This window comes from Drosophila gunungcola (assembly GCF_025200985.1).
Source record: "Drosophila gunungcola strain Sukarami chromosome 3L unlocalized genomic scaffold, Dgunungcola_SK_2 000003F, whole genome shotgun sequence".
NCBI lineage: Eukaryota > Metazoa > Arthropoda > Insecta > Diptera > Drosophilidae > Drosophila > Drosophila gunungcola.
Window position 1 is genome coordinate 3,939,433 of NW_026453179.1, and position 27,085 is coordinate 3,966,517.

The 27,085-nt window shown below is 41.5% G+C and overlaps 7 protein-coding genes and 1 long non-coding RNA gene across 12 annotated transcripts; 3 read left to right on the forward strand and 5 right to left on the reverse strand.

The window, feature by feature from the left end:
* Nucleotides 1–976: 976 nt before the first annotated feature.
* LOC128258099 (DNA polymerase epsilon subunit 2) lies at nucleotides 977–3,356 on the reverse strand. The gene is made up of 2 exons (XM_052989514.1): nucleotides 2,578–3,356; nucleotides 977–1,902 (listed from the first exon to the last, which is right to left on the reverse strand). Exons 1-2 carry the CDS (start codon nucleotides 3,281–3,283, stop codon nucleotides 1,031–1,033), a joined length of 1,578 nt encoding a protein of 525 aa, XP_052845474.1. The 5' UTR covers nucleotides 3,284–3,356; the 3' UTR covers nucleotides 977–1,030.
* Nucleotides 3,357–3,676: 320 nt separating this feature from the next.
* On the forward strand, nucleotides 3,677–5,687 carry LOC128258096 (solute carrier family 22 member 3). 2 transcript variants are annotated; one of them, XM_052989509.1, is made up of 4 exons: nucleotides 3,755–3,791; nucleotides 3,871–4,532; nucleotides 4,587–4,779; nucleotides 4,840–5,687. In XM_052989509.1, exons 1-4 carry the CDS (start codon nucleotides 3,757–3,759, stop codon nucleotides 5,624–5,626), a joined length of 1,677 nt encoding a protein of 558 aa, XP_052845469.1. In that variant the 5' UTR covers nucleotides 3,755–3,756; the 3' UTR covers nucleotides 5,627–5,687. The 2 variants fall into 2 exon arrangements, with proteins under 2 accessions (XP_052845470.1, XP_052845469.1); XM_052989510.1 differs by having other exon boundaries at nucleotides 3,677–4,532.
* A 505-nt stretch (nucleotides 5,688–6,192) lies between these two features.
* LOC128258597 (ribosome biogenesis regulatory protein homolog) lies at nucleotides 6,193–7,583 on the forward strand. Its single transcript, XM_052990303.1, has 4 exons — nucleotides 6,193–6,414; nucleotides 6,474–6,726; nucleotides 6,785–7,278; nucleotides 7,340–7,583. The coding sequence occupies exons 1-4, from the start codon at nucleotides 6,266–6,268 to the stop codon at nucleotides 7,491–7,493; spliced, it is 1,050 nt and encodes a 349-aa protein (XP_052846263.1). The 5' UTR covers nucleotides 6,193–6,265; the 3' UTR covers nucleotides 7,494–7,583.
* Nucleotides 7,500–9,177, reverse strand: LOC128258598 (glutaminyl-peptide cyclotransferase). Its single transcript, XM_052990304.1, has 6 exons — nucleotides 9,019–9,177; nucleotides 8,816–8,911; nucleotides 8,451–8,756; nucleotides 8,086–8,241; nucleotides 7,822–8,029; nucleotides 7,500–7,765 (listed from the first exon to the last, which is right to left on the reverse strand). The coding sequence occupies exons 1-6, from the start codon at nucleotides 9,103–9,105 to the stop codon at nucleotides 7,590–7,592; spliced, it is 1,029 nt and encodes a 342-aa protein (XP_052846264.1). The 5' UTR covers nucleotides 9,106–9,177; the 3' UTR covers nucleotides 7,500–7,589.
* Nucleotides 9,178–9,798: 621 nt separating this feature from the next.
* On the reverse strand, nucleotides 9,799–11,214 carry LOC128258474 (glutaminyl-peptide cyclotransferase). Its single transcript, XM_052990104.1, has 4 exons — nucleotides 10,708–11,214; nucleotides 10,543–10,653; nucleotides 10,271–10,481; nucleotides 9,799–10,213 (listed from the first exon to the last, which is right to left on the reverse strand). Exons 1-4 carry the CDS (start codon nucleotides 11,176–11,178, stop codon nucleotides 10,020–10,022), a joined length of 987 nt encoding a protein of 328 aa, XP_052846064.1. The 5' UTR covers nucleotides 11,179–11,214; the 3' UTR covers nucleotides 9,799–10,019.
* Nucleotides 11,215–12,036: 822 nt separating this feature from the next.
* LOC128258225 (beta-alanine transporter) lies at nucleotides 12,037–14,921 on the reverse strand. The gene is made up of 4 exons (XM_052989734.1): nucleotides 14,644–14,921; nucleotides 13,768–14,588; nucleotides 13,095–13,287; nucleotides 12,037–13,028 (listed from the first exon to the last, which is right to left on the reverse strand). The coding sequence occupies exons 1-4, from the start codon at nucleotides 14,733–14,735 to the stop codon at nucleotides 12,053–12,055; spliced, it is 2,082 nt and encodes a 693-aa protein (XP_052845694.1). The 5' UTR covers nucleotides 14,736–14,921; the 3' UTR covers nucleotides 12,037–12,052.
* Nucleotides 14,922–15,741: 820 nt separating this feature from the next.
* On the forward strand, nucleotides 15,742–18,967 carry LOC128258333 (uncharacterized). 4 transcript variants are annotated; one of them, XM_052989911.1, is made up of 7 exons: nucleotides 15,742–16,190; nucleotides 16,963–17,086; nucleotides 17,190–17,275; nucleotides 17,352–17,510; nucleotides 18,266–18,352; nucleotides 18,442–18,667; nucleotides 18,729–18,967. In XM_052989911.1, exons 1-7 carry the CDS (start codon nucleotides 16,116–16,118, stop codon nucleotides 18,833–18,835), a joined length of 864 nt encoding a protein of 287 aa, XP_052845871.1. In that variant the 5' UTR covers nucleotides 15,742–16,115; the 3' UTR covers nucleotides 18,836–18,967. The 4 variants fall into 4 exon arrangements, with proteins under 4 accessions (XP_052845871.1, XP_052845869.1, XP_052845870.1 ...); XM_052989909.1 differs by having other exon boundaries at nucleotides 16,963–17,275; nucleotides 18,461–18,667; XM_052989910.1 differs by having other exon boundaries at nucleotides 17,190–17,510; nucleotides 18,461–18,667.
* LOC128258334 (uncharacterized) lies at nucleotides 17,387–20,193 on the reverse strand. Its single transcript, XR_008267953.1, has 4 exons — nucleotides 19,939–20,193; nucleotides 17,856–17,897; nucleotides 17,595–17,802; nucleotides 17,387–17,524 (listed from the first exon to the last, which is right to left on the reverse strand). It is a non-coding gene; the product is annotated as an uncharacterized LOC128258334 (long non-coding RNA).
* Nucleotides 20,194–27,085: the final 6,892 nt, after the last annotated feature.

The window sequence follows — 27,085 nt, forward strand, 5'->3', positions numbered from 1 at the left end:
CCCTTCTGCCACAGAACCGGCTAATGATGTCTTAAAAAACGATTCGGCAACTGGTCATGTGACAGCAAATGGGGGCCATTGCCATCGATGTCCTCAGGTCAAACGCATTATCAAAATTGCCGTTTCAGCTGCCGAGAAGCTGCGCGCCAGCCTGGGAAATTGAATTTCCACGACCCAAAAAATGGGCAGCAGCGGCAGAGTAACAATATTTTTCCAAATCGGCTTTAAGTCATGAAAAGTAATAGACAACCCCCGCGCGCAGTAAAAAGCAGATTGCGAGGCACTTCAGCCGGCGACGAGCCAGGAGACGATTGTGGAACACATGCTGTGCGCATATGATGACTGACGACGGCGATGATGAGGCTGGGCCGCTTATCACAAGGGAACAGGCACTCGCACGGCAGGCGAAAGTCCGGGAGGAGCTGGCTGGCCAAGCAATATGTGAGGACGGAGGAGACTGGGCCCCCGAAACATGTTTGTATTCAAATCGTTAAACAGCTAAGTGTTCAGACTAAAAAGTATGAAAACCTTGGGTAGGCTCAATTTGCATAAAGGGCTTAATTCGCCAAGAGTTTTTAATAATTCTCTAACGAACGGTAACGAATTCCTCAATATAAATTGAAAGATAACTTGGTTACAAACATAATATACAACGTGAGACTCTACCGCTCATTTAAAGATTTTTTCTAGAGATTCCAAAAAATATTGTTTTACAGGCTCCAAACACTATAATTATAGCATCGGATTGCAAAAGCCTCTAAACTAAACGCCAAAATAATTTTTTTTTATCAAACTCTGATTCCAACTGATTTTGACTAGATAAGGAAACATGGTTAACAGACATTAATATCCTAGTCCTTCCTTTTAAAATTCTCTTCACAGTAACTAAAATTATTTTATTTTTTTTTTTTATCCTAGCAAATCTTTAACCTTAAAGATGTTTTCCCACATGATAATAATAATAAAAAGCATTAAGTCAATTTAAATTTAAATAATTATTAAACTTACGTTAGGGCTAACTATATCATAACTACTCCACATCGTCTGGTATCTCCGAGTCCTCAACGGTTCGCGTGGCGGGTATATATACTTTGAAGGCGAACTTGGACTTGACAAAGGAGCCGGTATTGAGGACAGTGCACCCATGTTGATTGCTGCTAAAACTCTGGCACGAGTCCCCCATGACTATCAGATCGGGCAGCGGGTACAGCCACAAGCCGGGATCGTAGTCCCAGTGCACTGGCATGGCAATCGGATGAATGGGCACCAGGTGACCCTGGCACACAATGGTCCTGGCAAAGTGCTGCTCAATCTGCGACGTGTCCTCGGGAAAGTGCAAGGTGTTCCGGCAGAACTTGGCCATCAAGTCCAGACGGCAGACAACTATCTGCTGGGTGCAGTACTGCAAACGGCAGGGATTTGTGGCCAACTGGGTGCGTGGCCAGGCCTTCAGCAGTCCCGCTGCCAGGCACTCGGGTATGGGAGCACGAGGCAAAATATTCGGTGCGGTGGGATCCTCCGATGAGGGCACCAGTATCAGATCCGTTTGCTTCTTCAGCTGCTCACAGCCAGCTGCCAAGGCGCCCAGGGCATCCAGATGATGCCGAAGCTCGTGATGATTCCTTGTGCTGGCCGTAAAAGGACCCATGAGCACAATTGCCTGCGGCGGGCAGGAATCGTAGCCCACAAACAATTGGCGCAGCTTGTCCATGACGACGGGCAGATCTAGCCGGACATCGGATAGGAATACTATGGTTGTTTCCGTATTGGTACGCTCCAGTTCCTGCAGACGGGGTGAGTACTTCAGTAGCTTGGCGGACTCGCCGCCCCAGGTGTTGGCAGTGCCGAAAAAGGCACGGCTACTTGTCGCCGGCTCCGCGGGCGGAAAACCCAGGCCATCAACTAAGGCAAATGCACAAGATTAGTGATTAATATAATTTAAAGAAAACAAAAAAAGACAGCTTATTTTGGCAAGCCAAAGTTGAATTATAAATCTTGCAATTCTTTAAACAACTACATATATATCGATATAGAAACGAATTTTTGGAAATACATACAAATATAAAATTACTATAAATATCTCGAAGTGGGTATGCATTAAACAATAAAGTTTTAGTTTTTCCATCCAGATAGATTTAAAACTGAGAGACTAGTTTGCTTTGAAACGGATGAATAGATGGACATGGCGAGATCGACTTTTCTAGTTATACTGATCAAGAATATACAGTGGCGGACTAAAGTCTAAATACCACTCCTTTCTTTGGTAGTTAACAAGCTCTATAGCGTTTGCAGTAAAATAAATGAAGTCTTGTTTTAAATTTAATTTTAAAGCGAAAATAACTCAATAACTTTCGAAGTTAAACAATAAAACTTAAAGAAGGCACTGTGGGGTCTTATGTAGACTTTAGTCCGCCACTGTATATACTTTGCGGAGTCGGCTTTTAACTGAAACCAAATTAAAAAAGGCAGCTTAATATAGTTTGATAAGTTTATATATATATTTAAAAGATTTAAAACTGATCTGTAATAAGATAACTACCATAATTATAGAAGTATAATATCCATCTGTATGCTTACCCTTGAGGACCCCGTTGTTATAGTGGCCCTCGGCCAGGACAAAGCAGCCTTCGCAGAAGAAACCGGCATGAAAGCGGGCATTAGTGAGATCCAGCTGGACACAGCCCGTAGGATCCTCTACGTAGAATTTGCCCTCCTTCAGCTGGGTGAGCAAGCCGAGGACGACGGCCTCCTTCATCGCCGAGCTGGCCAGCAGGTTTTCGGCGAACTGCAGCTTGAACTTCTTGGCCTGGGCCTCGGCGCCGACGCCATCCTGGATGACAGCCGGGGCAAATAGGTCGTGGCGCAGGGTTTTCTGGAGCAGCATGGCATATCGTTGCTGCATGTAGTCCGATTTCATGCGGGGAGCAGTCAGGAGCTGGCGGGGCTGGGTGTCCAGCTCGAACTTCTTCACGCGCTGGTTGTACCGGAAGCGGGGCACCGTGAACGCATCGATCAGGGCGAAGACCGTCTCCCCCTCATCCAAGCCCACCCGGTTCAGCTCGTTGATGGCCTTCTCCAGCGCCGCCCGCTCCACATGCGGCGTCAGTAGCTTCTGGCTCTGCAGGTTCTCCGTGATCACCGTCAGCCATTTGTCTCGCTCCGCGGCGTCGAAAGGCAGCAGCTGCTCCGCCAGGTAGGAGCTGTTCTCCGAGCGGATCATGAAACCACATAGTTTGAAGGTGTTTGTTATGCGTTTCCTCAGCGGCAGCAAATCTGCATCCATTGTTATCAAAGTTATTCGCGCGCAAATTAGGGATGGGGGTCAGCAGGGTCAATCGATTGATCGATATGTTGATGGTTTAATCTGACCAGCCAGAAAGATAAGCAAAAATACCACCCAGAAAACTATCGATTAAAATTGGCGGTCAGACATTTGGATATCATTTTATAAATTCAAAATTTATCTAAAACTTGATTGAAAAAAGTTTTTAACCACAAGTTGTCTAGCAAATAACTTTCAGTTAAAAAGGCACTTCACAAAGTGAGCTTCTAATTGCAAAGTAATGCTTCAATTTATCAAGTTCAATGTTCTTATAGATGTAAGCAATGCCAATTGTCAAAAAAATTCAATGCTTATTCATTTTTTTGTCTCAAAATTTGATATAAGATATTTCGGTTGTGGAAGATGCGAATGTCCCGACTTTTTTACCGCGTTAAGACGTTTTTGTTTGATTATTAACAGCAACAATCTTCTATATGCATTGCTTTCATTACTGCTTCTCTAAAATTCTGTATAAGAATCTTAAATAAGACGTATATTTTTGTTAGTGTAAGAAAAGTTGGCATTTTAAGAATATTGGTTTTGTTTAGAAAACAAGTCAATGTGAAAATGCCTTCAGCAGACTGCAAAAAGTATGAGAACTTTCTGCCGTTCATCGGAGAGTTTGGAGCCTTCCAAAAGCGACTGCTCCTTTGGATGATGCCCGCCGCCTTTTTGTTTGCATTCACCTACTTTGGACAGATATTCATGATACTGGTGCCCAAAGATCACTGGTGCAGGATTCGCGAACTGGAGGCGCTGCCCAAGGAGGAGCAAATCAAGCGGGGAATCCCGATCACAAAGGATGGCGATTTTGAGAGATGTTTAAGGTACAATGTGCCCTTAGAATCGGATGTAAGCAACGTAACCAATCAGACCCGGAGCAATATAGCCTGCAACGATGGTTGGGTGTATGATCGTGACCAGATTCCCTACGAGTCCATCGCCACGCAGTACAACTGGGTGTGCGATGATCAAGACTTAGGCACCTATTCCGTGCTCGCCTTCTTCGTGGGCTCTATTGTGGGTTGCCTGTGTTTCGGATACGTCGCCGATCACTGCGGTCGCCTGGTGGCCTTGTTCCTGGCCAATTCCTGCTCCATGATCGGCGGCTGCGTCACTGTTGTTTGCAAGGACTTTTACTGCTTTGCCGCCAGCAGATTTTTGGTCGGATTGGCAATGAATAGCTGCTTCGTTCCCATCTATATTTTAAGTGAGTGTTTGTATTTAAGGTGGATGCTGTTTTTGCTAACATCTTTTTAAACAGCTCTGGAGAATGTTGGCATCAAATATCGTACCCTGGTGGGTAACCTAGCCCTGGCAATTTCCTTTACTTTGGGCGCCGTCGTTCTGCCTTGGGTCGCCTATGCCTTCCACAGTTGGAGACACTATGCCATGACTGTGTCACTGCCCGTGGTTTTTATGATATTGATGAGCCTACTGCTTCCCGAGTCCCCCAGGTAAGTTCCTGTTTCTCTTATACAGCTTAATTTTGTAAAACAATTAAATCTGCATTTCAGTTGGCTTTTCTCGGTGGGAAAGGTGAAAAGGGGAATGCATGTCCTGAAAGAGGCAGCACAGAGCAATGGGAAAACCCTTTCCGACAAGGAGTGGTCTGAGATGGAGCAATGCTATGAACTGGATTTTGCCAACGAGCATTCCGGCAAACATTACACCTGTCTGGATCTCTTCAAGACCTTTCGCAGATTTGTTGTCACTACGATACTGATCCTCAGTTGGATGATTGTGGCCCTGGTGTACGATGCTCATGTGCGGGTCGTCTCCTTGTTGGGTACCGATGTGTTCATCACCTTTTCCATTTCCTCGCTCGTCGAAATCCCGGCTGGAATTGTGCTAGTCTTCCTGCTTGATCGAGTTGGTCGCAAACCCGTAATGATAGCTGTAATGCTGTGCTGCGCCGCATTCAGTCTTTCGGCTGCTTTTCTGCGAAGGCAATGGGACGTTGCAATAGCGGCAACTGTAGCCAGATTCTTCATAACAATGGCCTACAATGTGGGCCAACAGTGGGCCTCTGAAATATTGCCCACTGTGGTGCGTGGTCAGGGATTGTCGGGCATTAACGTGATGGGTCAGATAGGTGCCCTAATATCACCGATAGTCATTTACACCCACCGCTTTTACGCTTCCCTGCCCATGTTTATAATCACATTGCTTTCGGTGATTGGAGGAGTTATAGTCATGGTCCTGCCAGAGACCAAAGGCACTGTGCTGCCTCAATCGATGGACGAAGCGGATAAGCGATGGACGTTGCGTTGTAGAAATCGCAAAATAAACGTTAATCAATGAATTTGTAATATTTGTACCTTCCCAGATGGATTTTTACATAGTGAATTGGAGAGGAAGGAAAATATGTTTCGGTTCGATTTATGTATTAATGGGACCAACAGTATAATAAAAGACAAGGTTAAAAATAAATGGAGTGAAGAAGACCCTTTTTGTCTACGCAGGCATTTTTTATTGACGTGTGCCAAAAAATAAAATTTTATGAAGTGTATTTAGAAAGGGATTACGTTAAATAAATAATAAAATCGAACCGAAACTGCAATTCAGGTTTTTGGTAATTTATTTCTATTTTAAAGTTAAAAAGGGGTTTTATCATAAGAAAAGAACCCAAAACAACAAAACTATATTTAGTTTTAAGAGACTTAAGCCACAAGACTTTAAAGGATGTCTGTATGTAAATTTATGAACTAAGCCACTTTTGCTTTGAAAATGGCGCCTAAGGGTTTTAGTGTGACCACCTTAAAATCGATTACTCGATAAACGTATATCCAAGTTCCCACCCATGGTTTGAGTATATGGTAAGCGTTTAGTATTTAATTATTTGGTATATTTAAGGGTACTTTCTTCATTAAATTACGGTCCCACCGGTCAGCACGTGTACGAGGAATTGAATTTGCTTCTTTGCTGTTTATTCCCCTTAAAATGGATGTTGTCAAGGAAGTTTTAGCCAAACACCAGAAGGAATTGGACAAATACAAGCCGATCACAGTAGAAAAGCATCTGGAATGTCGCCTGGACTTAGGAACCCTGCTGATCACAGATCCCAACGACTTCGATGACCGGGAATTGAGGTGAGTGAAAGATCCGGTGTGGTGTTGCCGATTTCCCACTGATTTTGTTCCACTTCCAGGGACAACAAGGAGGAGTACCTGGCCGCACTGACCAGGGATAACACCCAACTCCTGGTGAACGCCATCTGGGAACTTTCCACGGAGCGGGTGGACGAGAGCATTGTGGCCAAGCTGCCGGAACCCACGACCGTATTGCCACGCCTACGGAAACCTCCAGGACCTCGGCCCATGACCAAATGGGAGAAGTTCGCCAAGGAGAAGGGCATCAGCAAGAAGAAGAAGGAGAAGAAGACCTACGATGAGACCATGGATGCAAGTTTTACATTCTAAAACCGTGAAGAAGCACAACTAATCCTTTGAATCCCTACAGAAATGGGTGCCCACATATGGCTTCAAGCGTGCCGAGGCCGAGAAGGCCAAGGATTGGGTGCTGGAGGTGCCACAGAACGCCGACCCCAATACGGACATGTTCCAGAAGAAAATCGACCTGCGCAACGAGAAGGTGGCCAAGAACGAGATCCAGCGCATGAAGAACATTGTGCGCGCCAAGAAGATCGACATGCCGCGCAGCGGTTACCTGGGACCTGAGGCTGCCTCCTCCAGCCAGCTCTTGACCGCCGTCACAGTGGCCAAATCGTCCACAGCCTCTGTGGGCAAATTCCAAAACAAACTGCCCAAGGAGAAGGAGGCTCGTGGTCTGGGCATCAAGGAGCTGATTCCAGGCGGCAAACGCAAGCAGTCGCATATTACACAAACGCCCGAAAAGGAGGCCAACCTGGATCTCATCAAGAGCGTGCTGAACAAGAAGCCCAAGCTGGACGTAGACAAGGCGATATCCATGGAAAAGCGCGGCAATCGCTTGGCGTATGTTTAACTCAAGACGATCACTCAATAGAGTATATCAAAACCTTTATTTCGTTTACAGACGCGAGGCAGAGGCTGAAAATGAACCAACCAAGAAGGGCAACAAGAAGCCCAAGGGCAAGGGCAGTCGCAAGGCGGTGGGCAAGAAGTCTAAGGGCAATCACGGCCAGCGAGCCCCGGGCAAGAAGGCCCAGGCAGGGCGCAAACGTCGCTAGAAAGGATTTTACATGCCTTAGGACACTTTAATTAACGAAAAACACTTTACACTTATGCTTAATAAATCTTAGACATAAGACAAACAATAACTATGTTCAGTGAAAACGTAAATCCACCGGTGCCGTATGCCTTATTAGGTACTCGTACACAAAATTACGGAAAATACGGTTGAAATTGCGTATGGATGGCCAGTGCAGATTGGCGGCATTATCGCGAGGCGTGTGCCAGACCTCAGGGAACGGAGTGGCCACCACGTGCAGTACAGGAACATCTATGGGTAAAACCATTTGGTAATTTTGTACGAGCGCAAGCCAAAACAAAACTTACTCTCATCCAAGAACGGACGATGATCGTCATCGACCAGACCGCCGCTGGCACGACTTAAAAACATATTGTTTTTGCCCTCCAGCTTGCCGGCAGAGCGCAGAGACTTCTCGATCTGAACAAGAGCAGAGTGCAGTCCATGGGTATTTTCATAGAAACTAGAGAACTGCGGATTTCGCGCCCCTATAAGATCCAGCAGCACCAGTACCTCCTGTTAATGATTTAAATTTAGCAAGGTGATAATTCTCATTAAGGTCATTGACTTACAATTCGATCTATATTGCGTGGGCCTTGCCGAACTTGGCCGGCAGTTTGGGAGCCACTGCGGGTGCGGGCCAATTTTGAGGCCAAATGCTTGGAGCCGTATACGGAATCAGCTTCGGTCCAGTCCTTAAAAGCCTCCTCGCCATCGAAAAATATGAGCTAACAAAAGGTTGGTTAATTGTCATTTTTATATTATATTATTACAAATTCAATCTGAAGCCTGACTAGTATATTATTAAAAAAAATTTTTAAGTTTTTGAGTGCAAAGATTGGCACATAACTGGTTTTCGCTTAAGTTTTTCCATAGAGTTCCATGGGAAATTTTGTAACTATCAAGGTTATTGCGACCGCTAACATAAGCAACTCACCATAAGTCCCACGTCGTTGCGATTGCGAAACTCTTTCTGGAGATAGCCGCTCAGGGTCTTGGCGGTGTTCAAGAGAATGGCACAAGGCACCGCCGAGTCCGTGGCCCCCACAAATCCGGGATCGTTGGGGAAGTACTTGCTGTCGTAGTGGCAGGACAGGGCCAGGAAGTTCTGCGCTTGGGGATTGATCGTGCCCACGACATTGGCGAACGTCAGCTCGCCGAAAACTGGAACTCGCTGCTTAAACTCATCCACTTCCGTCTGAAAGCCAAGGCCGTTCAGCGATTGTACCAGGTACTCGCGCACCTGTTCGTAATGTTAATGTTTTCGAAGAACCAAATGATAATTCCAGTTGTATTGCTCACCTGCTGATGTCCCCGACTGCCGACGACGCGTGGCACCAAAATGGAGTCCAGGGTGCGGTTGAAATGGACCTCATCGTCCCGCCACTGTGGTCCCACCTGAAATGTAGGTGAAGTTATGGGTGGGTTTTTTGAAGCCTAACCAACTGTGATTTCCCAAGTGAGTCACACAATGGTTTTGATTGTTTTTGGACTGGGGGACTTACGTTCCCCGTTGGAGCTTGTGGTCTGGAGGGCGGCAGGAGGAGGAGCAGCAGGCCGGCGGCGGAGCAAAGAACGTAACCGATCCCCATCTATACGCTTCGGAGCTTGGCGACGCACTAACCGCGTCGATCGACGCCTGAAAGATCGATCTTTACCGTAGTTTTTGTTGGGATTTCGATGCTGATGGCTTTTGTTTTCGCTTTCCGTTGCCTCTTTGGCGGGCAAAATTATTTCGAAAGCTTTTGGGCCTCGGCTCGAGAGAGTTTTTGAAAAGAGTCGCTGGAAGTGCGAGAGATCTCGCAAAGCTTGTAAGCCCACGGTCGTTGGGGAAAAGTGCGGTGTGATCACACTGTGATCTGATTAATTGCCGCTGATAGCAATAATTAGCTTAATTACACTGCTCTCGTTCAGGGGAAGTTTTATTAGTGACTTAGCATTGATTAACCCTATAAGTGCAACAAATAAAATTGGGAAAGGTACTTGTTTTTTGGATCTATGTTAGGTACAAGGTATTTGAGAAAACAAGTAACTAGATTAGGTAAAAAGTACACAATTTGTCAAGAATCTAGGTACGGTAGAAGGTTAAAGAAACGTTGAAAGAAGCATATTTTTAAATACTATTTTTTTTTATAAATTTAATCATTTTTTTGTCAGTTTGTTCTTCACGAAGTTGTTGATGAATAATGATATTGTGCATACGCTCTAGCAATTAAGTCTTTTTGTAGAAAAGTGTAAAAAAAATATATATATCTTGCATACGTATATTCCACCGTAGTGGAATTAACTTTTCTTTAAGTTGCAGTTAAATTAGGCTATTTTTTATTAGCATATTTCCAAATAAATAAATAAATTCCGAACAGCAAATTTTAAGATAATTAAAATCTTTATGCACTTTAGGTAAAAGATAGCCTCCCTTTTTTTCTACGCAAGGTATAAGATATCAAAAAAATTGTAAAAACCTTAAGATTACTAAAAAATGTCTGGTAGGCCCATTAATCACTATCTAAATCAGTATGTAAAACAAACGTATCCTCATTATACTCATAAAATCCCATTGTTCCAAGAAATCATGCACAGATCTGCGCAATATTTTGATCATGTTACGAATGGTAGGCCAATGTAAGTTTTCGGCATTATCAGCGGCCGTATAAAGGACCTTCGGAACTTCTTGTGGAGCCACGTGCAAGACTGGCACACCTAAGAATTTAGAAATTTTTTTAAAACAAAAATAATCTCTTAATCAAAGATAATTACCCAATTCACTGAATAGAATATGATCGTCAAGGAGATCATTGTCGTATCGTTTTTTCTTTTCAAACAACACATGACAGTCTGTCAGTTGTCCTGATTTTTTGAGTAGCAGTTCTACATCAGCAATCATATTATGGAGGTCATCGGTAACTTCAAAGTGACTTGCATAAGTTTGACTAGGCGCTCCAATATAGCTAAGAGTTACAGCAACGGCCTATAAAATAAATTACATTTTATAACATTACCTTAAGAATAAGAAAATTATATATTTTTACCATTTTCTCTATAGGTATAAATTCTGTGTCCATAAAGTGTGCTGAGCCAATGAGTCGAGCTTCGTCTAAGGGATCCGAAGACAATGAACTATGACCATCAAAGAAGATCAGCTTTAAAAAACTTTTTCAACTAATAAGTTTAAACACACATGCTTAACTACTTACAGCCAAACCTAAGTCGCTTTTTTTATGCAACTTTTCTGCTAGAAACCCTCCCAAGGCTTTTGCCACATTTAGCAGAATGCCACAGGAAACCGCTCCTTCCGTGGCCGAAAGAAAAACTTCCTTATTCCAATCCTTGGGGATTTTGCTATCGTAGTGGCAGGTTAGCATCATAAAATTATCTGCATCTACATTCCAAAAGCCTGCCAAGTTGGTGAAATTAGCGCCTTCTTGAAAGTCATCTCTTGTGACGATAAAGCCCAATCGCTCCAGCTCCTCTGCGATGAAGTCACGCACCGCCGAATGTCCTGCACTGCCCACATATCTCGGCCTCAGTAGTTTTGCTAACGTTGCATTAAAGTGCTCCTCGTCGTCAAAATATATTAACCGTGGCTCTTGAGCAGCCCAGCGCAAAAGCACAGTGTTAAGAGCCACATATAAAACGCTCAGGGCCAATGCAATTCTACCCAGCATCGGAAAAAAGTCTGTCTGGTATGATTGCTGGCTGTGAATGAGTTAATGTCTTACCCAGTAGTGTTCCACAATTTTCCCCGTAACTAATGCATTTGATATGAGAGCTAATTTATTGAAAATGTTCGTCAGAGCGTCTGTTCCGAGAACCTGAACGGTTTACGAAAAACAATATTTTTTCTTTTCACTTTAATTAAAAATCATACGACATTAAAATGTCTACAAGTAAACAAAAACTACAGAAGCTGATGTTAAAAAGCAAAATTTAATATATAGAATTGATTTTGATAGTTTTTGTTGAAACAAGGTTTTACTCAGATTTGAGAGTCCTTATGGCTGTAGTTAAACAACTTTAAATGGTTTACCTGTCCGTCTGTACGTATGAACTTTGAGATCTCGGAAACTATAAAATGTAGAGATTTGGGATTTTAAATTTAGTATTTAGTTATGCTCACGCATCTTAAGTTTGTTTCAAAATGAAGCCCCGCCCACTCAAACGCCCAAATCGAGTAAGTCTGTCACGGCTCTCTGAGGCATAGTACACTTCAACTATAAATATGTATATGTTTACTTGGACAATATCTATCGACTCTTACAAATCACTTCCAAATTGGACCATTATTTTAGGAGTTATGAGCATTATTCTAAATTTTCCGGCAGATGGTGCCGGCTATTAGTATTAGGTATCTAAAGGTCGAGGCACTCGACTATAACGTATCTTCTTGTTTTAAACTAAAAACGTTTAAGAAAAGGAGACCAATAAAAACATAAAAAGGTTTAAACAGTATCTACAAGTAATACAATAACTACAAGATACAAGAAATAATCCAAGAAGGGGTTTTACAAGAAGTTCTCCTTTATTTTCCTTACACCAAATCTAGCCATTATATTTATAGGTTCGGATTACTTTCTCGTCGACTTTCTGGTTTTCGCTGGAGGGCTGGCTCTTCTCCCGGTGCACATAATCTGTCTTTCGGAACATTCTGCTGGATCGGAACTCTTCTCGCGACAAGGTCCTTAGGCTGGAGCCCCGGCGCCAGTGTCTGGGGTGGGATTTCCTTGCTCCCGGGCCACAGCATGGCACATGCCAAAGCCTTTGGTTCCTCCCAAATTCAGCTCCATCGCTAAGGGTTTGCGGTAGCTCGTGGTTCAGCGTTTCTGGCAGAAAGAGGGCCAGCAGTCCGCCCAAGAGTCCCAGGACGCCCAGAACCAAGAGCATGAGCGGAAAGGACACATGGGAGAGGTACACCACTGGTGGGGACAACAGCATCGCCACAAAGCCCATCGTGTGGATGAGGGCCACTCCCTGGGCCCTAACCACAGTGGGTAGTATCTCCGCCGCCCACTGCAGTCCAATATTATAGCACATATTCGCAAAGAATCGCCCGGCTAGCGCTGATATCCTCATAAGCGTTCGATTCGCTAGCCCAGCTCCCACCAGGCTGAATACTCCACTCAACGAGGTGAAGGCAAAGGAGCACCAGCGTCGTCCACAGCGATCCAGCGTAAAGATCACCAGGATACTACCCGGCAACTCCGTGGCACAGGCGATAGTGAAGAACACAAAGATATTCTGCGAGTCCAGGACACTGGCCGCCCGAACATGTCCGTCGTAGACCAGAGACATGGCCATCCAGATGATGATCAGCAGGACCATGTAACGGGCCAACCGTCGTCGCTTGAAGATCGAGAACACGTTGAAATCGCGTCCGTGGAGCTCCTCCTTATAGAACTGTGTGCAACTCGACTCAAAGAGTTCCAGTATTTGCGGGGCCACATTCTTCTTATTCATCCGCATCACACGTTTCAATATCTCCATGGCCCCTTCGATGTCACCCACCGACACCAGCCAGCTGAGATCGAGAAATGCCTGTATGGATGGGATATCTTGGATTGGGGTAAGGTTGAGAAGTACACACCGCGCAGATTCGGGGATTAAGCAAAAGGAGAACATGGCCAGCACAATGGGCAGCGACGTGTATGCCGAGAACCTCCGCCAATTTCCCGCCGACAAGGCGATCCAGGGCATCAGCATCGTGCAGGGGCAGTAGAACAGGGCCAGCGATAAATTTGCCACCAGGGTGCGGTACTTGGGGCCCACATATTCCAGAACTACGAATTTGGAAAGATATAATTTAAATAAAAATAAATATGATAAAACATTACCATAATAATTGGGATAAAGTAAAAACGCAAGAAGTAAAAATGCATTTAATTGAAATTTTATTTAATTTAATTTCATATGGAATGAAAGAGAAAAGAAAAAAAGAGAAAGAGTATTTACTTTAGTAATTACTAAAAATACTAGTTCGATACCAAAATGTTCTCAAATTTTGTTACTAATTCAATACCAACATGTTCTCGAACCATTACTAAGTTACTAATAGTTACTAATTCATTACCAAAATGTTCTTAAAATAAGAATTTTTTTCCATCTGCGCATTTTCTTTGAGCACAATAACCTAACATTAAATATTTAAGGTTCTAAATTCAAAGTTATTTTGACAACTACAAAGTATTTAGTTTTTTTTTTTAATATTCAATTGATTAAAGTTTCCACTACTTATTATAATTATTGATCCACTTTCTTACCCAAAATATAAACCATCGTAAAGCAGGTATCATAAGAGGTCCCGACAATGAACCGCGACAGAGCAAAGCTGGAAAAGTCGTAGGACATCGAGGTGGCAAAGCTGCCCACCAAGGCGACAAAGCAGCTGCTGACCAGCGCCGCCAACCTTCCGCAGTGATCCGCGAAATAGCCATATCCCAGAGCGCCCAGAATAGAGCCCACGAAGAAGATGATCTGGGCATAGGTGGCGTACTTGTCGTCGTCGCACAGCCAGCCGAACTCCATGGTGGCCGAGATGTAGGGCTTTTCATCCGGCTCGAAGACATAGCCCCGCTTGCAGGGCATCGTGGGCAAAGAAGTGTTGATATAGGCACTTGGGTTCGGCGCAAAGTGGATCTTGGTGTAGTTGGTGTCATACATGCGACAGCAACTGTAGGATCCATCTTTCTCCCGCGGAATGGACAACTGCTTGCGCAGCTCCACATTATTCATCAACGTCAGTTCCGGCACATAGCAGTAGTACTTGGGGGGCGTGAGGGACATGAATATCTGGCCCAGGTACACAAAGGCGGTGATGAAGCAGAAGGGGATCATGAACAGGAGCAGCATCACCTGGAAGTGACTGAACTCGCCGATCATCGGCAGGAGGTCATCGAAATCTATGTAATCCTCCGTCTCCCATGATCGTCGCGGTAATGACGTAGTCGTTGTCGAACTTCTCCGCAAAGAGTCATTGGAGCTATTACCCCTATTCGGTTCCTTATACCTCACTTTTATTTCATCCACGGAATCCCCCGCCTGCACTCCTATGTCCACCATCTCCGGCTTTTCATAAAAAGTTCTGTTTGAAATTGAAAGTTTTTTGGCTATTCTTGATCATATCCAATACAACTTACGACTTCTTCAGCTGAGCCTGTTCCCCCTTTTCCTTTTTCTTAGACTTATCGCCTTTGTCAATTGATCCATTTCGAGTTTCTTCATTTGCCATATTGAAAAAATATGACTTGTTAGTCTTGTCTTCATGATACAAAACAAAATACAAATTGTCTAATTACATCCAAAAGACATCAACTCAGTTTAGTGAATAGCAAAACATTACAAAAAAATTACAAAAATTTTAATTAAATACAAATTTGTTAAATAAACAATGACTTATATTTATACGGTTAGTTGATTGACGTTAAGCCTTGTGAATGATGAAGTTTTTGTAAATGTTTTGTTGAGAGATTAGTGGTCCAAAAAAAATAAAAGAAATATGCGAAAGGCGAAAAAAATCAGAGCCTCTAAAAAAAAGCTTGAGCATTTTTTAAATAAATAAATCTTGCTCATTTATCCAAAAGAAATAAAAATGATGCGAAAAGCGAAAAAAATCAGAGCCTCTAAAAATAAGCTTGAACATTTTTTAAACAAATAAATCTTGCTCATTTATTTTCAATTTAACCCAGCCAATCACGATGAATCACTATCATCGGCCAAACATTAATACCATTTAATCAGCTCTGACTTGTTATATTTTTGTTATCCATTTACCATGGTGACTTGACTCTTGCTTTCATTTCCGATTCGGTGCCAGCAACTGGAGCACGAAAAGAGCATTGTCATTGACTCATTGCGACTCCTCGTCGCCATTAATCCTCCTTTTGCGGTTGGCTCATCACAAGCGTCGCCCGCAGAGCATTTTCCACGTTAATTAAAAGCTTAGGCAAATCCAATCGAAAAGTAATACGCAGCAGTAATTTGTGGTATTGGCAAAGCCAACACAGTTTGTGGCTAATTGCATGAAAATTCGGTAAGCCTCAGCCAGAATGCATTGAGTCCACAACCGCCTGTTGCTGTTGCTTGTCGATGAGGCGCATGCGTGAGCCCCAGAATCCCTTACCCCACGACCACTTTCGAACTTTCATTCATAAAACGAGTGCGAACCTTTCGAAATTGAAACCAATGTGGTGTCCTTCGAGGGACCACTAAGCCAGTCCCGATGCGACTTTCAATGACAGCGGTTCCTCTCGGAGTCTCTCGTGCCGAAATCCCATACTTCGGACCACATAAATATGCCCGGTCATGCCACATAAATCAGTGTCATAAATCTGCGCCGTCTTGTGTATGGAATTATGTGTCAGTGTCCCGCCAGCATCCACAAAATATCCTTGATATTTATCTGCGGAGTGCCAAATAAAAACTTTGGCAAAGAAAAACAACTAAAGCAGGCAAATTAACCGTTTGGCGGGAAGCGAGATAAGGTGGTATTCCCGCGGGCGAAAGTGTAGAAAGTCAAGTGAAAGTGGCGGCTGCCGTTCCCCCCAAAGGAAATCCCTTTTTGTGTCAGCGTGCTTGGAATGTTCAGCTGCGAGGCGTGAGGGACTGAAAGATGGCCATCCTGGAGTCTTGTTGCTTCTGGAAGGACGTGCGGAGTGGCAGCTTTGCCTGCGCCATCTACACATTGGTGGGTTGCTTCTCATATGAATAATTCCTGAAGATAAGATGTGGCCCGAAGCAAAGGGAATATATCAAAATTCCCACTGAACTTTTCAGTCAAACGGATAACAGTTATAAAAAGTTATTTGGCTTCTCGGAACTATTTAAGTCAAAACTTACTTTTTATTACCCAATTGAGCACCAACGTCAGTAAATGACGGTGCAAAAAAGCTACTCTTCGCAATTAATTCAGTAAAGTTGACTTTAGCAAAGAAATATGTTAATTTCACAAAAAACTTTTGTATAGACTCAAGTTGCACATACAAATTACTGGCATTAGTTAGATGCAATCTAAGTATATTTTATTTGATCAACAATGAAAAGTATTACATAGAAATAAGAAATTGAAGTACGCTTTAAACTTTCAGCCATATAAAGTAAATAGAAACAAATAAATAGATATTAACTCCTAGCACCAATCAGTTTGTTTCTAGTTTATATAGTCAATGAAGCAGTTTTAACCTTGTGTTAATTAATGAATTTCAAGAGTAATGTGACACATTAACTGTGTGTCACATAACAAAATTCTTGGGCTTGTGGAATAACATTTTTATATTTGATAGCTGCCAAACGACCTAAAATAGAATGATTAACAACCAATGTTAACAAAACACCGATGCAAACATATTACAAAGTCGAGTTTCATGCTGCTCGAGCAATTACGGCACTCAAATGTCACTTGAAAGGGATTTTGTTGGGATTCCGTACCTTACATGTTTTGCACAATTTTACTCATGCAGGTTTACTTTGGCTTCTCGACGCTGATGTTTTTGTTCTACCTGCTCGGGGAGCAGGAATTCCTGCTGGGGAACCGCGCTCATCCGACGGGCGAGAGTTTGCTGGAGAAGGGTGATGTGACTGTAGGTGAGGCTGAAGGATACTGGAGTGGTCGGAAGGACACTCCATCCGACCCTAGTTCTTGTTCTTTGAGAGCGGCTCAATTACGTGTGATTTATGCCCTTCGCAGTGACTGTGATATTCAACGTTTTGTTACTCTTTTGCTCGATGCTGATGGTGCTGTCGTCGGTTCTGCTGATATTGGGTCTCCAGCAGGTGAGTGTATTGGGGCGTGCTTTGTCCACCTCAGTTACCAGCGCAACCCCAACCTCAATCACGGGTGAAATTGCAGAGCAAGCGACAGCTAATGCTACCCTGGATTTGCTTCATGCTGGGCGACATGCTCATCGAGTGCTTCCACCTGGTGTATTTGGCCCTCTCCCGCCGCGTGAATTTCGACCCGATTGTCGGTTTCATCTTCACCATGGACTTCTTCCTACTGTGCCTCAACGTGAGTTTAGAATGCTGCAAAAAAAGCAGTTCTACAAATTAAATCGATTGACAATTGTTTATTTAATTTGTAATTTGTAGTTACGTTTTATGTTCAATGCCGCAGCATGCTGTTCTCTTTAACCATTAGCTTTAACAGTAGTATTTTTTATGGATATTTCTATGAAAACTGAATTTAACCAACGCTGACATGTTTTTACATTTTGTGATATTAAAAACCAAAACGCAATTTTAACCATTAACCATTGCACTGCAAAACCTTTTTAGAGTTTTGGGAGTGTAACTGCAGCTGGCTACTTAAGAAAAATTTGTTATATTAAGAATACTGTACCGAATTCCATTTTACCTCAAATCTTTACGTCGTTGTGATGTCCAAGCGCGTGCTGAGCTAGAGAAAAAAGGATTGAGCTAGGTTGGAGTACATTTAAATCAAATGTAAAGACTGCACTTATATACAAATTTTACGTATTGCTCTGTGCTATTTTATATACAATGGGCTGAATTACTTAAGTCTTTCCATAAATATTTGTAATTTATTACTTTGTATCAAAGAAATTTATTTTAAAGCCTGTGCGGTATGTTAACAGAAAAGTTCCCATATTATACTTAGGCACTATTTATAACATTTGGTAATTCTAAAAACCAAACCCTATTTTAATATTGCGATTTTATGTTTTTTGTTAAGGGTTTAGTGTTAAGTGTATCAGAGGGCGCTTTTGACTGTCTACTGACCCATCCCTTCATTTGCATTTCCAGCTCTACTGTCTGCTGTGCGTCATCTCGCAGTACCAAACGTTCCGCTCGCAACGAGCGGAGCTGCAACAGGCGTCCTCCGCGGCATCGGTAGGTATTCGGTGAATGTGTTGTGAATCCCCCATGTATGCTTACCTGCCCTCCCCCCTTGAACACCGTGTGCCTCCGCCCAACAAAAGCCTATTGTGGTCTTCACAGCAGCCGAGAAGCTAACCAAATCGCAGCAGCAACTGCAGCAGGCGCAGCAGCAGCAGCAGCAACATAATCTGCAGCAACAGCTGGAGGCCGGAACCGGAAGCGGGAAGCGGCGACGAATTCTCGGTGCTGCCAGTCCGCTCATCACCTCGCAGCGCCTCACCAACTTCTCCACCATCACCGAGGAGGAGGAGCAGCAGTCCCGGACAGGTAAGGACCTTAATGTACGGCTCGGAGGCAAGGCATTTTCAATTAACTAAAAACCATCTAGACCACCCATCGGATCAGACAAATGGAGAGCAACTGGCCCTAATACCAATTATTACTTTGGCTTGCAGCCCAGCTCATTGCAGTGACGCAAGTTCAACTCGTCACTAAGTCAACGTTACGTACTTGTCCCCAAAACCAGAAGTTTTAGGAAAAATGCTGATATTTTTACAAATTCATTTGTTTAGAAATGGCAGAATAAAATGATATACGTTTTCCAAGAGGCACACCAGACTTTGGCAATATGCCTCTTTTACAGCTATAGACTTACGCATTTCATCTTCCTGCTTTATGTAAACGGAGCGACGTAATAAAGGTTCCAGGAATCGCTTAATGAGTATTGGGTCCCCTAACAAAACAAACAACAAAAAGATTGCTTTCCTTTGGCTACTCAACTGTAAAGTACAGTCAAACTTCAGTGATATATTTTAATGTTTTTTGCCTACTTTTTTTTTTTAATTCGAATTATATTCGGAGACACTGCCAAATCTCTGACGTGGAGTCCTAAAAACATAATAATGTCATGATTGACATATTTAATTGGTTTATCCAATGCGAAAATTTAAATTTTGTTTAAATCTAAAACTAAGTTATTGCATACTTCAAAATAAAAATGAAAGTGTAACACACCTTGATTTAAACACAACACCTATCGGGGCTAAATCAGAACCGAAAATATTTATTTCAAAGTGATAATACTTGGATTTACCATGATTTTTTTTCTGATTATGTTCCCGAAAAGTTCGAGATGTTGAAGTTCTTTACAATGCGAACAGGATGTGAGCTCCGCTTAAGTTTGAGTGCTTTGCAAAGCCAAACTACTGAACCACTCAGCAGTTGGGGGTCAACTATAATTATTCAACTAATTATTCAAATGCTTAAGTTTTGCCCGAGCAAATAGCCGCAGGTCAACGAACCCTAAAACAACAAGGTGTTGAGGGAAAAAAATGGACTTAATTAGGTTTTAGAAAATGAAGAGTTGACCCGAGTAGGGTTAAATGGTTTAAGTGGCCGACTAATGGTATTTAAAGCCCTAGTTAAAAATCCCTTGAAAGACAAACATAACTTGTATCCACTGCAATACGATACAACTGCTGACGTCATCAGACCAGAATAGAAGCTTCATTAAAAGACACTTAATCACGAGGCTAAATTGGCACTCTTAATTAAGCCCCTTGGTGAAGTTGCAGGGACAAATGACACAGAATCGCTACCTGGAAATGCATATATGGTTTAGCGCCTGAGCTGGGCTTCCTGCCCGCCAGCTGTCGATGACAAAGAGTCGCTGCTGGAGAAGCCACACAATCCGCAAACTATTGTCCAGCTTCCTGACTGTAAAAATGACGCGATGCGGCAGATGATGCCGGTGCCACAGCAACTGTCACACTGAGAATAACTCAACTAAATATGGCCATATTGGTAGTTTAAAGTTTTAAACACAAACAAAATTTTAACTTTTTGAAGTTCAAAACGATTGTTTACTTTGATTAGTTTTTAGTTCAAAGGCACGGCAAATAGCGGACAAAGTTGTAAATTAAATAATAAAGTAACACTCGGTATATAAAGAAAAACCCGAAAATACAAACGAAGTGCTTAAGCTTAAAAATATTTACCCTCTTATGAAGTTGTCTCTTGTCATTTTAAACGCTCAACAAATTTTATTCTTTAAAAATTTTAAATTTCTTGAGACGTTCTTGAGCGTTATTCTTAATTTTTTTATATTTTGACTTTACAAGATTTGAGTGGACATGCTCACGCATGGCAATGAACGCCATGAAAACTCCCACATTAAGACTCAGCAAAACTGCCACTGTTATTACATTTGTGAAAAGTCGTTCAAATATTGACATTGCCACAGGCAACGACATTCCGCACATTTCACTGTCATGCCCTTAAAAACGCTAGCCAGAAATATCAGGAGACTGGAGAAAGTTAGAATGCTTTAAAAAAACCTAATCTAATGGATTCTTAAGTGGTGAAGAGTCTGTTAGATAAATATCGAATTTCCCAACATTCCTGAATAAACATAAGTGATTAAGAGTTTAAATGCTGCTCAATCAATTTAAAAATATTTTATTATTGGTCTTTAATTTTTCGACAAATACTCTGCGACTTGCAGCAGGCAGGCCTGGCAACCTTTTTTAGGCTTCGATAAAAGGATTTTTATACCAGCGTGAAATTGATTTAGAAGTCATGGATTGCATGAATGCAATCACTCATGTATAAAAAAGTTTGTAAAATTCCATATATTTTATTTGCATTATATTATATTATATTTAATTTATATCCATTGATTATTTCAACTCGTATTCATGGAAATTATGGATATTTCATAGAGAAATAATTAATGCACTCGCGTTGCAAGCCCGTGGAATTCATTTCTGTTCTACCTTATCAACAGTCTGCAGTTGGCTCGCCGTTTGGCTCATTAAAGTGGCCATTGTGGGGCACTTAAGGGAAATACTGCTTCATCAGAATCCTAGATCCTAGCCGTACACACACAACTGACAATAAGCTAACTTACACGAGCCAGAAGCGCGCATGCTTTCTCTCTAATTGCGAAGATGGCGGATCTCCCTGACTCCCGATTCCAGGATAATGAGTTTTCCATTAGCGCTTGAGTGCGGCGGCAGTGGCAATATTTGCCAAGCGTCTTGACTGCTTAAGTGAAAATTCAATTAAAGTATAAGTGAAATCAAATGAAATTCCTGTCCCTCTCAGCAGCCGCAACTTTGGACACTTTGACTTGCCAGTCAAACCGCTGGACTCAGTGGTCGCCATCGAACTTGAAGGGAAATGTACACACATGCATCTTTAATGGGACCGAAAAATCGAAAAGTTGCTTAACTTTCGACAACCCCTCATGGTTGCAGATTAACAGGAAACGGAAGTGTAACAATGGATGTCAAACTTTTTGGAGCATGCATCCAGCTATCGATTTTCACTACAATGGAAATCTGAAACTAGTGGGTGTCAAAGTCAGGAGATGGAGCACCTTGACTTTAATCAAATGTTAAATTTTAAAGCCTTATGATTACATCTCCTGCAACTCACGAAACATATTGACAGATTTGAAGACTAAGGACTTTTTCTGCCTCCAGCAGACGTTCTGGACTTTCACTTGATTTATAGCTTATGACAACTGGGTGAGGTTATATATGTGCTGGTGTATTTTAAAAGGCAGAAAGTAAACAGAATCTTTGGGGCAACTCGACGCTTGACGAGAGTGGCAGCCAGTTTGTCACTCGCTTTATTGCGTATACGCAGCGTGGCCGAAAAAAGGGTCGATTTGGCAGGAAATTTATGTAGATTTATGTGCGTGTGCTCGCTTAAAGCACATCAAACTTTCTTATGGTTACGTGTCTATATACATTCAATTAGAAAATTAGCATTCAAATGAAGCTAATTCACGCACCAGGGAGATGCCATAAAAGATGTAAGCATCTTAATGAATATTAAATGAAGAAAACAATTTGGGATTAAAATTCCTTTGGCCTATTTGAGGGAATCTTTAATTGAAACCTAAAATTTTTAGTCCTCGAGAAAACATATTTTCTGTTGAATATGACCAGCTCTTAATGGTCATTTGAGGGCTTATAAATGGCTTGTTTAGAAAGAGAAATCTGACAAGTGTAAAATACAAACAGCTTTGCGCATTTGGTATTAAAGCCGCATTTTGGTTGCCAATGACTAAAGTCGTCTTCCGTCATTGGGGGATTTGAAAAGTATTCCAACCGACACGCATTGAAGCCAAAATAATTAGGACATAAGTCGGCTGAGCTTTCGCATTAGCGAAAAACCGTTTGTCAGCAATAAATCGTGTTAGTAAATTATGTGGAGCGAGGCCCAGACATCAATCTTGTTACCCCAAAAAGCTGTGGGCTTGGGTGACAGTTCAGTGTTAAAATATAGGGAGATTCATTGGAAATTAGGCAGATGCGGCATATGTGAACGCTGTAGGCCTCCATTAAGACTACAAGAGGCTTTTTCCGGAAACCTTAAGCCTTTTTTAATTGAGCCTTCTTTTTATGAGCTGCTTCAAAGTAAAAACCGCGTACTTCGAAACAAAAGCAAACATCTGACCTTTTTTCAGCCGGTACATTATAAGCATACAAGAGGCTTGAGGTCTTTCTCACAACAAGACAAGCTGTTTTTGCAAATAAAGCATCACTGTTTTATCATTTCTTGAATTAAATTTTGTACCTTTCAAAATACTCTTGAAGACTTTACCAAATGGAATTTATTTACTTACCCTTTAAGCATTTCGTGATCTTTTTAATTGGCAATAAACCCACGTACTGTATAAAAGATATACAAACCAATAAACCAGTAATAAAATATTTGGTTGTTGGACAGCGCGAATACCCTTTCCGAATTCACTGGTAATGAAAACGATGACCAAAAAATATGAACAAAAATATCCGGAATAAATTAAAATTAATTTTTGCGAAACAAAAGTTTGCCTTACTTTACAGTCCCAACATACCCTCTTTCCTTAAAGGGTACAAGACAGACCACAGCTGAAATAGTTGCCACGACAACGACTCGCGGGTAAATAAATCCGCAAAGAGAAGTCGGGTGTAAAGCGATTAATATTTCAGCAATAAATAAGCAAATTTTGAGAAGGATGAGTACAGCCGAGTTAAAGTTTGCAAAATTCTGGGCAATCCAATTAGCATGACATTAAATAGTTTTAATTTGATTAGCCTAAACGGAGTAAATTACAAAAAAATATTGCTAAACGGCTAATTACATATAAAGTGAATTTAAAATAATTAAATAACATTTCCAAACCATTTCTCACCGAACTAAATGCTGTAATGCAAATAAAATTTTTTTTACTTAAGAAAGAAAAACTTTAACGGGGTACAAACACTTTTGTTTGTTGATCTTTCATTAGAATAGATGCAATATTATTTTAGTTGTCCACCATGTTTATTTTGTCGGCAGAAGGCTTGCACTTAAATTCGCTATCAAAACTCTGACTGACGCGCGAGTGTCGCTTGACATTTTTGGCCAACAACAGATGGGTTCTCAAAACTTCCTCATGGAAAAGTGAAGAATGATGGAATAAAGTGTCCTCTTAGTGGGAAAATTTCTATAAATGATAAAGCGACTCAAAGTGCTTGAGCTTAAGCACGGTTGACAATTGAAATGCTTCCAAATTAAATTTTCATGGAGCGTGAGCATAAGAAATAAGTTTATCGCAATGCGCTTTAAGGATTTGAAACTGGTTATGAAACCCGCTGAAGTGAAATTTCTTATTAACTCCATTCCACCGCATTAGAAGCTAGAAACTGTGACCTGAATTATGCCTCATATTTGAATGGTTTTTACGTGTCCTTTGGGTGACATTTGCGGATGCCACTTGGCGTCCGCGTCCATTAGTTTCAATCAAATTTCACAAGCAAACAAGCCGGACCAATGAACGCATGTATATGTGTGTTTATATAGATTGGCATTAGCATGCAATATAAATAATAAACATATTATAAATAGCTTTTTCCTCTGCAAGCACTGCGGCCATCAATCAATGACGGGTAAACGAATGGGACTAAAGACCGTTGGCTTCGCTTCCACATTGAATTACTCAGCACATTCCACTCAGATGGACCGGAATGGCATTGCCAAATAAGATTTATGCCCCCCTGTTGGGGTTATGCATACATTGGCTGACATTAAATTCGGCAACCCGAAATTAAAGGGCACGCACTTTCGCCCATAAAAATACTGTTCATGGTTAATTAAAACTCGAGCGACTTTCGATTAGCATATTGTGTGGCAATTTCCAACCTCTTCCTGTCAGTCGCGGTTGTCAAGGACCATGGTCAGCCGCTTTAAATTAATTAATTAACTTTCGATGTAAACATTTGTTCAATCAATGTTCCGTTTAATATTAAGGGCTGTTTTTGACACTGAGAGGTACAGTGGAAAATGTAGAGCAAAGTTTGTTCACTTCCAAACGGAGGTTGCTGTATTTACGCACAGGCAAATAAAGTATACGCAACGTGGGCTAATGGCCTGCAATTGAAGTCACACAGGTGTTGTTTTTGTTTTAATGAGCCTGATGTCTGCATACGCGTCAGCAATCAAAGCATTCTATTTCAGGTCTTTATTAGAATTATTTTCAGCGACGATGGCATTTATTTATGATATTTAAATTGGAATATGGAATTCTATATGTTCGGATAAACTTAAATTTTCGCTCGCTTAATTGTTTCACACATGCCACACAACTATCTCAGGCCTTTCAATCACTTAATCCTCGAACATTTGCATATCTCGATTGTATTGCTGCTATGTTGAAATGCATTCAGTCGTTGTCACCGAATGTTTATTCATTTATCAGCCCCAAGCGCAGATGTTTCTGAACAGGATCAACTAAAACTAACTAACTAATAGCATTTGCAAACGGTGGACATGGCGTATACGCAATAAGTAAACTTCAGTAAGCTAAACAAAACAATTGCAATCAGGAACGTTAACGTTGCCAAATGCAAGCCATTCCGAAAATGTGAACACAACAATACGAATTCGCACGGTGGTTTATTCATGTGAAAGATTGCTGGCATTGTTCTGTGTACACAGCATGTGTTTGCCATCAGTTTTTGGTGGTCCCTTTGTCAAAACAAAGAAAATCTGCTTTGACAGCGGTAAAGGAACCGAACTGAAAAAAATACGAATGAAAGAAGGCAAAAAATTGTGATCAACAGATAAAGTAAGCTCAGACGATTGTCGCCAAGGTGTAGGCCTTCAAAAAAAATGAAAACATGAAAAGTTTTATTATTTCCCAGTACACGAGCACATTTTACATTTTCATCAGCTTAAAGGCTATAACCGCAAGGTGGAATAAAACACCCAAAAAACACGTTATCAATGGGTTTATCTCGAGGGCTGCCAAATTAAATGTGGCAAAATATGGCCTCACATCCGCACAACGACTTACATCCCCGGGCTTATAAAAACACTCCCAAAAAGGGTCCACTTATCGCAAGGCTTCAAAATTGAGCACTCGCCCGTAGGAGATTCGCATCAATGTGACAGTAGCCAGCCCGGGAATGGCTAAAAGGAAATTCGTATCTGAGAGCCATAAATGGTTCCTAATAGCCAATGCTTTGCTACCGGCGTTGCCCGGCAACGGAATCACATAAAAACGGTTCCCCAAAGATGAAAAATTCTAAAAATATAAAAATGAATGAACTGCACTTCAAATTGAACCTTGGCTTTATACAAATAAGCAACTGTGTTCTTAAAGACTGACAACCGTGATATAATCCGCTTTTATACAGAGCACTCAGAAGGCATGTGCCAAAAGTAGAAACGAGGAGAACCCTTAGAAGATATTTACCTTACATAAACACAAAGCTTGCAAGCCATATTGATTGCTAGATGTTTCACTTTTAAGTTCATATTTAGATATACTTGTCAACTATTTTCTATTCGCTTTTTTAACATCAATTGCATTATCAGAAAACGCAGATTTTATCAACTGCTAAATTGCAAAATTAAAATAATTTAACGCAATATGGCATAAAAACGGTAAAGAATATTTATGAAAAACAATGGCGCTTTTCCTAGAACTACAAAACTTTTTGACTACCAGAAACACAAAAAGTTTCCTAAACAAAAAAACTTTCTTTTGCCAAAACTTAGTAAGCTGTCTGCTTACTTTATCAAATTGAGCACACATTAAATTCGACAACCATTTTTTATCGCTATTTGCTAATACGATAACAAAACATTTTATTGGTAAAGCTAAAATTAAAAGAGCATAGAAATGCAAAAATCGTTTAAGCGAACACTTTGTGTATTAACCTCGATTATGAATCAATAAAAATGAAAGATTTTTGAAATGAACAATGTCAGCAGGAAGCAGATATTTTTCAAAATTGTATTATATAATAACAACGGCGACACCTGACAAAAACCCACCAATCAATCAATATACAGCAGCTGTGAGCGAAACTCAACTCCCTGCGGTATACCACGTTGAAATATATTAAATTTGTTTGTCAACAGCAGCCTCCAATGAAAGTTCTTGAATACATATTATGCAAAAAAGAAATTATCCAATTAATTCCCAAAAAAAGAAGCTGATAACGAACAAATAAACTGACAGTTTCTTGCTAATCGGTGGTCATCAATTTTTATGCTTTTACACATGATCAAAATGTCATGCATACCTTGGCACATCAGCAAATAATTACATATGCTAGCGTTTACGCAAATTTGCTATGACAACCTCAACAATCAGGCGGATAACATGGTTCGGCAAATGTATTTTTAGGCACCCAACATGCCAGACCCATATAAAGCAGGCTGCTCCCCAAAGTTTATTGTTCAACTGTCACGCAAATTGAA